The sequence below is a fragment of the Quercus suber genome, unplaced genomic scaffold (genome assembly GCF_002906115.3).
Source record: "Quercus suber isolate HL8 unplaced genomic scaffold, Cork oak 2.0 scaffold_540, whole genome shotgun sequence".
NCBI lineage: Eukaryota > Viridiplantae > Streptophyta > Magnoliopsida > Fagales > Fagaceae > Quercus > Quercus suber.
In genome coordinates, this window is record NW_027069988.1 from 74,332 (window position 1) to 84,159 (window position 9,828).

At 34.6% G+C, this 9,828-nt stretch overlaps 2 protein-coding genes across 2 annotated transcripts; one reads left to right on the forward strand and one right to left on the reverse strand.

Moving 5' to 3' along the window:
• The first annotated feature begins 10 nt into the window (after window positions 1-10).
• LOC136063549 (mitochondrial Rho GTPase 2-like) lies at window positions 11-6,170 on the forward strand. The gene is made up of 7 exons (XM_065764094.1): window positions 11-237; window positions 339-438; window positions 2,086-2,262; window positions 2,372-2,623; window positions 4,557-4,625; window positions 4,719-4,774; window positions 5,990-6,170. The coding sequence occupies exons 2-7, from the start codon at window positions 340-342 to the stop codon at window positions 6,153-6,155; spliced, it is 819 nt and encodes a 272-aa protein (XP_065620166.1). The 5' UTR covers window positions 11-237; window position 339; the 3' UTR covers window positions 6,156-6,170.
• A 2,410-nt stretch (window positions 6,171-8,580) lies between these two features.
• On the reverse strand, window positions 8,581-9,672 carry LOC112041094 (small ribosomal subunit protein eS12-like). The gene is made up of 4 exons (XM_065764076.1): window positions 9,658-9,672; window positions 9,486-9,550; window positions 9,142-9,439; window positions 8,581-8,673 (listed from the first exon to the last, which is right to left on the reverse strand). Exons 1-4 carry the CDS (start codon window positions 9,670-9,672, stop codon window positions 8,581-8,583), a joined length of 471 nt encoding a protein of 156 aa, XP_065620148.1.
• Window positions 9,673-9,828: the final 156 nt, after the last annotated feature.

The following is a 9,828-nucleotide window of genomic DNA, read 5'->3' on the forward strand; positions in this document are numbered from 1 at the left end:
ATGACAATGATCCCCACTCCTGGCCTCTACACAGAGCATCATTACCCACCTACCTCATCCTCATCCGACCCTGTAGGACCTTCGGTTGGGACTGACACTCCACAGCCAGATACTGATGTACCGGACGAGAATCCCCCTCCTCAGCCTTCACCCCCACGAGGTAGACCGCAACGTGCTAGAAGAGCTCCCACTTGTGGGACAGGTGGACATAAAATAGGACACAAACATAGCTCTATGGTATGATAACATTAATTATCTTGTATATGCCTATTTTGCAATTCACTTTATTATTTACAATTACACTGAATATTGATTGTATGCATCTAATGTCTTTGCAGCATGACGATGAGCCTAAGGATGATGCCCCGCAGCCTCCTCCCCCGCCCAAACATTACACGAGGGTTAAAAAACGCAAAATTGGTGAACCTTGAAAAAGAGGTTTGTTAAAAATGCATGCATCAAATTACTTTGTCTTATGGATGGTGCATGTGACATATATGTCATAGAAAATTCTCAAGGCTTTGTGACTGTTTTCATGTTTTCATGTTTTCACGATTTTTTAAAATTCTAAACAAGCTTAGAATTTAGACTAAAAGTTTGTTTCTTTTAGTCTATATAATATTTTTATTTGGCTATTTAGAAGCTAAAGTAAATTTAGTTAGAAAACGCTAGGCAAACGTTGACATAGTAATATATATATATATATGCGTTTATGTACACACAGAGACACATTGCACGATTTTCTTATAATGAGTGTGCTTTTCTATTATTTTTAAGATATGGGTCTTATGAAACATGTTTTGATTTTTATGGTATCTGATTTTTAAAATAATAATTCATGAACAATGCAAAATTAAGAATTTTGGCTTGCTGGGATGCAATTGGATTTAAGGTTTGTGAGGTCGGTTGGTGAAAGTTACTAAGGTTTTTGTTGCTATTTATTCCTAGACATGCTTTCGTCTTGTGTGGCTAACCATTAGAATAGGCTGGCTATTCGAGATAGGATACTGCAATGGGTAATAAAAGGGGATTCAGCTTGTGTCTTATGCATAAGTGGTGCGGGAAAGAGTATTTACAAATTGTAATAAAATGATAAGAATTAACCTCTAGGACAATCCCAAAAGGACCACTTGCTCGATCTAAGATTGTGATAGAGCGATTGTTGTGTTTTGAGTGTTGTGACATGACTTTTTTGTATAAATTGTACACATTATTATATCCTTGCACTAGTATTATTTCATAGTAGCTTGCCCTTCCTCTAGTCAGTAACTTAAGACTACTCCCTTTTTTTGTTAGTAATTAAAAGTTTGCCCTTCCTCTAGTTACCAGTGAGGGAACAATTTTCAAATCCCTAAGATATCTATCTCACTGCATTTTTTTTAAAAAAAATTTCTATGGCCTGGATCCCATTCCATTGCTAGGGTAAAATTAACATGATTTTGCTAAAGGACACCAGTCAAGTGCAAAGTCTTGACGTGTGTGGAAAAATCATGATGGAAAACAAGGCACTTCAGATGAAATATATTAGTTTAGAAAATAAACGCCTTACTGATTTTCTATACAAAATTTGGTTTATGAGAATTTCGACTATCAGCTATGCACTAGGATAGTGACAAGATGATTCAAGACCACAGGAAACAAAATTGTTAGGCCTTGTGTTGGTCTATTCCTGGTGCAACTCATGAGCACTATAGGCCCCTAAATCTGATAATTGTGGTTCTTATTTGTTTGCTGATGTTCATAAGCTTCAACATTATCTAGTCATTTACAAGTATAGGCTTTAGGGGACCTCAAAACTCACCATTAATTCATAATAGATTAATAGTCTATTACATGTCTACCCATTATTTCAATAATGATATACAGACATAACCTAAAGAGGCTAGAAGGACATAAACCTTAAGAGAAGCAAGGGAGGATAAAATCCCTTTTTGTGAAAGCAAAAGCAGTCTAATGGTGCTGGTCAGCTAATAGTTGCTATCTTCTGGTAAACGTAGTATGTTATTATACCAATATCATGTGCTTGTGAATATTTTAAACATCATGATCTGGTTTAGATGTTTAAGGTTGCTGCCGCGGTTGTAGGTCCCTGAAGTTTTCTATTATGCTCAAAAAGCAGTACTTCATCCAACAGGCCCATTGTTCGATCAAGAAAACCAATGTTTGAGGGACCGATGTAGGAGGGCATTAAGAAGGATATTTATTCTATGTGATCATGACTTGGATGGTGCCCTGAATGATGCTGAGCTGAATGAATTTCAGGTTCCTCTTCTTTGTCATTTCCTTTTTTATATCCTTTTCCCCCCTAGTTTTATGGGAGCCTTTTGTTCTTTATATTGGAGTTGTTACATTTTATTACTATGTTAAACAGGTTAAATGTTTTAATGCTCCACTGCAACCTGCTGAAATAGTGGGTGTTAAAAGGGTTGTTCATGAGAAGGTACCGGCCGGAGTCAACCAGCTTGGTCTTACCCTTACAGGGTTCCTTTATCTCCATGCTCTTTTCATTGAAAAAGGCCGTATTGAGACGACCTGGGCTGTCTTGAGGAAATTTGGGTACGATGATGATCTAAAACTCAGAGATGATTTTCTTCCAGTTCCATCTAAGCGTGCTTCTGATCAGGTTTATCCCACTCTCACCTTGCTTTTGTTCTTATAAAATTACATTGTGGTCTGCTCTACTTTGGTTCTTTGGTAGTGACATATGACAGATTAGGAAAATGTGTCTATATACGCTTGTGCTGGGTTTCAAAATAAGAAAATCTATGATCTTGAGGTTTGTTAAATTGAGGGAATGGATTTAAGGTTTATAGATTGAATTAGGGTTTGAAAAGTTTGAATTTTGGCAGCTGAAACAGAGGATGATAAGTTATAGAAATTTTGGGCAGCAGCAAAATTAGGTCCTTTATGGTTTATTTGATGGGTTATTTTGGTGGCTAAGAGGTAGAAAAAAAAATGGTGTTTCAGGGTTTCGATAGGTAAGGAAAAAGTTTAAATCTGGAGCTGTAAAAGTGGTAGAAAAGAGAGAACTTTGTTGCTGTTTAAGGGCTATTGAAAGTGACGTGAACAGTGATAGTGAAGAGGGAGAAAGAACAAAACACTCTAGTCACTTTTCCTTCAATTAAAAATTTTGAATTCTTTGATTACATTGAGCACAAATATGTAAGGACTCTGTTATTTATTTATTTGTTTTTTAGTTATTATTAACCAGTAGTATTAGGACTTTTGATTTGACCAGTAACTAAAGACCTAAGAAATCCAAATAAAAACTAATTTGAATTTTAAAAAAAATCAGTACAAGATATTTTGGATTTCCTAGAAAGGCTAGAATATTATAGTCTTAACTCAATTATAGAAATAAATACCCTTAATTCACATAATTTGTGAGATTATTGATCTGCCCTTCTTTACAAAACTAACCATTACTTGAAATCGTAAACCCTATTAAAGAATAAACTTAATGGTCTATTTGGATGGAGGGGGGAAGAAAGGAGAGTGGAAAGGAGTAGAGTAGAGTTGATTAAAAATAAGCTAATTTTGTGCTAAATCTACTTTACTCCCCCTCCCTCCCCCTAAATCCAAACGGACCATAAACCTCTAGATGTGCGTGTGTGTATATATATATATTAAGTAAAAAAAAAAATTATTAACAAAAAAAGACTACATCATGCAAGAAGAATGAAGCAGCCAAAAAACATATGTACATACAACAAAGAAAAATTATGTACAAAAAGAAAGAGAATCTATAAACAACAAAATGGAATCACTAGAAGTGAATCCCCAAGCACGAGACTAATCAAATAAAGTCCCTACAAACAAAAACCTATTAATTTCTTATGACTACACCTTTTAAACCATTCAACTTTTGTTTCATTTGGACCTCGCATGTTGGCTCTACACATATGAAAAGTTCTAAGTTGTCAAAACTGAAAGTCACTCTAAACATAGCAACTTAGACTCTTATTCTATAGCTGTATAGGGAAAAGGTTGGACAACTTACACAAGTGTTTGGCTACAGGAACTCTATCACTGGTTAAGCTTTATTGAAGTATGCTTATGATAGCAAACTTAAAAACCTAGATGTGGCCTATTAACAAATAAATTCTTTAATATTGGTCCTCATTCAGCATTTCATGTGCTTTATTCTCTTGAGCTTTCACTTCTAAGGGCAAACCTTATTTCATGGTTTTCGCAGATTTATATCCTAAGTAATTAAAGGGGTTAAGATCCTTCATAGTTGAAAAATTAATCACTACTTGTGGTTGGTCATAGTGCTTTTTATAATAGTGAGCCCCATCTACTTAATGGCTGCAAATGCATATATAAATTTGAGAGTTAGCAATGTGCGCTATAACATCGTATACTGATGATATTATGACAATCCCTTGCGTAATTCCTATCCTACTTCTAATATATAGCCGTGGAAGATTTTATGTTCTTCTCTTGCCTTTCATAAGAATATTTCTTCTTTTCTATACTTATGTTACAACAATATTACTTCCTTTCTATACTCATGCTCTGCTATGAAAAACTTACTCCTAGGTGTCATTTTGTAGAGTGTGGAACTGACAAGTGAAGCTGTGGAGTTTCTGACTGGAGTCTTCCGATTGTTTGACACTGACAATGTATGCCATTACAATATGCTGGCAGTCTTCTACCTTGTGAAAATATATCCTGTAATTGAATCTCTGAATGTATTAATTTTGACATTTTATTAGGATGAAGTGCTACAACCTTCTGAGCTTGATGAACTATTTTGCACTGCTCCAGAAAGGTAAATTTGGTATTAGATTTTGTTTAATTTACATTTTACCATAAGCATGGTTTTGTTACCTTCATTTATTCAATGAAGGCAGCATCTAAATGCTACTTTTGGTAGGAGCTTCAGTTGGCTGCCTGCAAGTAATGCTACACTTGCTTGCTGAAATATTCATCAGTCTCTGTTGGATCCAAATGTATACTTCATTTGCGAACAGTTTGCTCCCATTTATATTAGATCATTATGCTGTTGTATGGGTTGCCTGTTATGTTGTTACTTAGGACATCACTGTTATAGTTTAGCGTTGGAGAAGCATATTAACATTATTACTTTTTATGATAATTCGATAGTTGGGAGAGAGGGGATTTGAACCCTTGAGCTACAAGGCTCCTGGCGGCATTATTACAAGTACAGTTCTATAAGTTTGCACATCATTTAAATGTTGAAGTAATCATTTATATTTTACTATGTAGAATTTTGACATTGTAATTTGTGAACCCTGCACTCAGATGTGTCCTTGCTATACAGTGTCTATCAGGGATGGAAATGTATGCAATTATAAATTTAACTTTGCAGATAATTCACATATAAAAAGTAACTGATATTAGGATGTCAACAAGAAACTATGCGTTTTAATTATTTATGTTCAGTTATATGTTTACTCATTAAAATAGAAGCTTACCAGCATATGATGTTGTATTCTACTTTGGTCTTGAGCTAGTTGTTTGCTTCTTTCTTTCATTTGTTTGTCCCGAGTTCTTACCAACTGACCTCCTGAGGCTGTACCTCTAATTGTGAGGGAATCCTTATTTAACCTTTTTTTTCCCTGATTGTTCTTTGGTAATAATTATATATTATTTTCATCATTAAATGCAAGCCTTGCCTGAGCCAGGCCATGGGTTACACCTGTGAGAGAAAGAAAAGAGATGTTTGTTTAAATTAGATTTCACCACTTGATTAAAGATATAATTCGATAAATGGGATTTGGAACATGATCTGTAATTCCTATCCTACACAGCCAGCATGTCTCAATGAGTATAAGTACTCTGTGTTGCTGTAATTTCTATCATGAATTATTTTGATGGTTGTCTTTTGTTGCTGCCTACACATTAGACTCAGCCACTAATTACATAATATTATTCTTCTTTTTTAAAATTGTCATTGAATCATGAATGACATTATAATGCCAGAATATGCTTCTTAGATGTGCTGTTCATGTTTTGATTTCAGTCCTTGGGATGAGGCTCCTTATAAGTATGCTGCAGAGAGAACAGACCGTGGTGAAGTATCTCTTAATGGGTTTCTATCTCAGGTGTGTGCAACTACTATTTTTGATTCTTGCAATGTTCGTGGGTACTTTTATCAATTCCCCATACATGTTATACTCCTAAAGTAACTGACTATGGTTGATGATATGTGTGGTATATGGTTAACATATAGGCCTAACATAGAGATAAGTATGCTAGGTTCATGTAGATCTGTATGGGTGAAATATGAGTAGTGTAAAGAGTTGGGAGTGACTTCGCTGTATTAACTAGGAGTGCTTGGNCTAGGGTTCGAATCTGGTGGTGCCTGGTCCAACAGAATTGGAAAATACGATTGTCCCATTTTCTCCTTTTATATCCTTTTCTTATTAGTCAAACATGGAATAGAGAATTATTTAGCAAATTCAATTTCAAAAAGTTGAAAATCTTATTTGACGTCAATGCCACATGGTGGGTAGCTGTAGAAAGTGTATGATAAGGTACCTAGAGAGGTTATGCTGTGAGTTTGAGAAAAGAAATGAGTTTCTCTGAAGTAAATTAAGTTGACTAAGGATATTAATGATGGAGCTGTAATTAGTGGAAAAACAAGTCGAGGTATCACAAGTGAGTTTACTGTTACTACTGGGTTTGCATCAAGGTTCAACATCAAGTCCATATCACTTGCACTAGTGGTGGATGAGCTTACTAGGTCATTTTGAGATGGAATCCTTTGGCAAATCACAGAACTGGTTCAGTTATGATCCAAGCTAAAACAATAATAAAACTAGTCCTAAATTACTTATAAAAAAATTATAAAACTAGTTCTAAATTGAATTGATTTTATTATATTTCTAGTTTGTCTAAAAATGGGGCAAAACCAGTTTTAGTTAAAATTTATTATTATTGTTATCCTCAGTTGTAACTTATTTCAGTGTTGATTTTGGGTTCCCTTACACGGTGAACCAATCTGAAAGGGAGCTCTGGTTCTTAGGCCCTCAACGCTAAATATCAACCTGTAGACAATTAACTAAATGAACCAAATTTGTTGTGGTTTGGTTTAAGTATGATTGTTGATTTGTTTTATGCAGATTTTTTCTTTGTTTTTTTTGGTAGCAATAAATGTTATTGAAAAAATAGGAGGGACCTCATGTACACAGGAAGTACATAACTAAGGTTTCCTAAAGAATTTTTTGTAATTTTCTTTATCCCCAATGAAAGACTGTCAATAATATGTTTAGTTATTAAAGATTTAAGTGCTATTATTGTTGGGATTTCTTATGTTTGGTATTTGAATTGTGTTAAATGTAATGCTCCAATCGTGTAATAGTGTCTTGTGGGCTGTTTTTTTTGGCATATGGATTAGTGCTTTTCATGTGGTAGATTAGGTTAAGTCCTAGTTTGCTAGAAGAGTTTGTTGTAGCTAGAGTCAATGAAAGCTCAACTTCTCTGACTCCTGAGTGATAAATATGGATGTCATACTTGTGCACACTACTTTTGTTTCTTTCAATCTTGATTTTATATATATATATATATTTTTTTTTTTTTTTTTTGATAAGATACATGCTTGTTTAATAGAAGAACTTGCTGCCCTGCTGCTTAAGCTTAGATAATAGTTCCAAAGGGTGTCCCCTTTCCTTCACAAAAGTGCCTTTCATCTGCTGTCTCAACAGATAAGCCCTTCTCCTCCACCTAACAATAATTAACAAGAAATATATAACCAAACATACTAAAATTTATGCAATATAAATGGAATATACAATTAAATATTAATCCAACATTTAATTTATAAATATTATTGCAAAGAAAAAAGCTCAAGTAAAAAGAGAGTATATGCAAGCTTCCCTATAAAATTACAGTAGAGTAAAAATTAGGCTCTAAATTACTAATCCAACATATTTACAAAAAGATGATAACAGAATTATCCTCTACATTAATGAAATGCTAACAAACTAGATAGGCTATTGCCCCTATTACTAATAGCCCAAGTAAGACAACACTATTGGCATACAAGGATATTGAACTACAATATCTAAATCGCACTGGTAAATTCACAGTATCTTCCCTTAGATGGTTTGTCCCTCCTGTAAACCTTAGCTATCTGGTGACCTTTTAAATGATGTTGAGACCATTCATAGCCACATACCTAGCAATGATACGGTTAAGTCGTATCTTAAATGTGGCTTTTTATAGTCTCAACAGCCAAAATACATCTTTACCAAGTCCTTTCACAAAATATTATTAAACTTCCTAATTTCTTTGGACCCACTCAATGTTAAAACTTTGGAGAAAACTTAACTGGATACATGACTAATTTTGGAGAAATTTTGACCCACTTAAGTATGAATAATTAATAGGAACTTCTTTAAAAATGGATTGGTTTGTTAGTGAAACTTAACTGTTGCATTTAGACAAACCTCAAGAGGGGAGTATCATTTCATGAAACGTTGGGGTGGAGGGTGTCACTTCTGAAATCTTAAGGGGTTGGTATAATTTACCTAGTTTATTTATGGAACCCCCCTTATTCCCACCCCCCACCCACTCCCAAAAAAATAAATATAAAAAGAGAAGAGAAACCAATCAAGAGATAATATGGATGTGTCTTTCCTTCACTACAACACAGGAGCAATCCACAACCTTTGTAGCTTTTCCTTCAGAATCAATTTTACACAACTGCATCCATAGATGAAACAGAACAATTAAGCTAAAAGGTTATATCAGTTTTCAATGGACATATTAGCCAAAAAAAAATATGTATACCAAAAGAACACAAGGCAGGCTTCCATTAAATTAATAGAATCGACCATGAGTAAGTACATGGCAAATGGCAGACCAATTCAATTATAAATTATGTTCAGATTATTTGCACCACACAAAAAAAAAAAAAAAACAAAACGCATGAATACTAAAGAGTACAGCCGTGAAATGGTAGACAAATTAGATGAAAAAAAATATTGAAATAAAACCATTGTCTCATTAATTTAGGTGTCTAAAGCACTCATTTATTTCCAAACTCTAACATATAACAACAACAATACAACAATTAAGAGATAAAGAGAGATAAATTCTCCTAATTGCAAGTGAAATCATTCTAAGTTACTGAAATTAAACTAGCTAGTTAAACAAGTAAATTTCACTTACACCAGCCCACTCGCCAAGTGTTTTAGCACTAGGCACTGTCATTAATTTAACATCGTGATCAGCACAAAGGCCCTTGACCAATTTAACATAATCTGGCTGGTTGCAGTCCTCAGCTATCACACAGAGCTGTGCAGCATGCTTTTCAATCACCTTGGCACCTTCATGGAGTCCTCCTGCAAGCCCACCATGAGCAAGTGACTTCCTCAGCAAAAGCTGCAAGGCAGTCATGATGTCCATGGCTTCACCCAGAGGTGCTTCAGTGGTCTCAATTGCAACAAGTGCAACAGGTGCTTCTTCTCTGTATTAGCCATAAAAAGAAAAAGATAATAAAGAAATCCACCAACACAAAAAGAGGAGGTTCACGTTTAGAAGTAAGCATTGATCTCTGAAGGACATAACCAAGAACAAACTGGTAAAGAAAACACATATTACAGAATAGAAGGAGCAATTATGTAACATGGTCCTTAAGGGACAAGGACTTCAATCCAAAGTCTCAAGTTTTCGCTCAAATCATACATTAAATACAAACATTGTGATCAAGGAATGTAAACATTTTATTACAGCTTCAGAAATTTGCTCAATATCAATAAAACTATATGTTAAATGCCAATAAGCTCTGTTCAAAACACAATTCCTCCCCTAACTCACAAGAATGGGTGGAGGGTGAGGTCATGGATTCAAATCCTA

What these genes read in the sequence shown, in the direction of transcription:
- LOC136063549 (XM_065764094.1), top strand. Translation starts at nt 340, where the DNA reads ATGACGATGAGCCTAAGGATGATGCCCCGCAGCCTCCTCCCCCGCCCA. An exon ending in CTAAGCGTGCTTCTGATCAG is followed by an intron (nt 2,624 to 4,556) that starts GTTTATCCCACT and finishes GTCATTTTGTAG; the next exon opens with AGTGTGGAACTGACAAGTGA. An exon ending in GATTGTTTGACACTGACAAT is followed by an intron (nt 4,626 to 4,718) that starts GTATGCCATTAC and finishes ACATTTTATTAG; the next exon opens with GATGAAGTGCTACAACCTTC.
- LOC112041094 (XM_065764076.1), bottom strand. An exon ending in CGTGAACCTCCTCTTTTTGT is followed by an intron (nt 9,440 to 9,485) that starts GTTGGTGGATTT and finishes TGGCTAATACAG; the next exon opens with AGAAGAAGCACCTGTTGCAC. An exon ending in CACTTGGCGAGTGGGCTGGT is followed by an intron (nt 8,674 to 9,141) that starts GTAAGTGAAATT and finishes CTATGGATGCAG; the next exon opens with TTGTGTAAAATTGATTCTGA.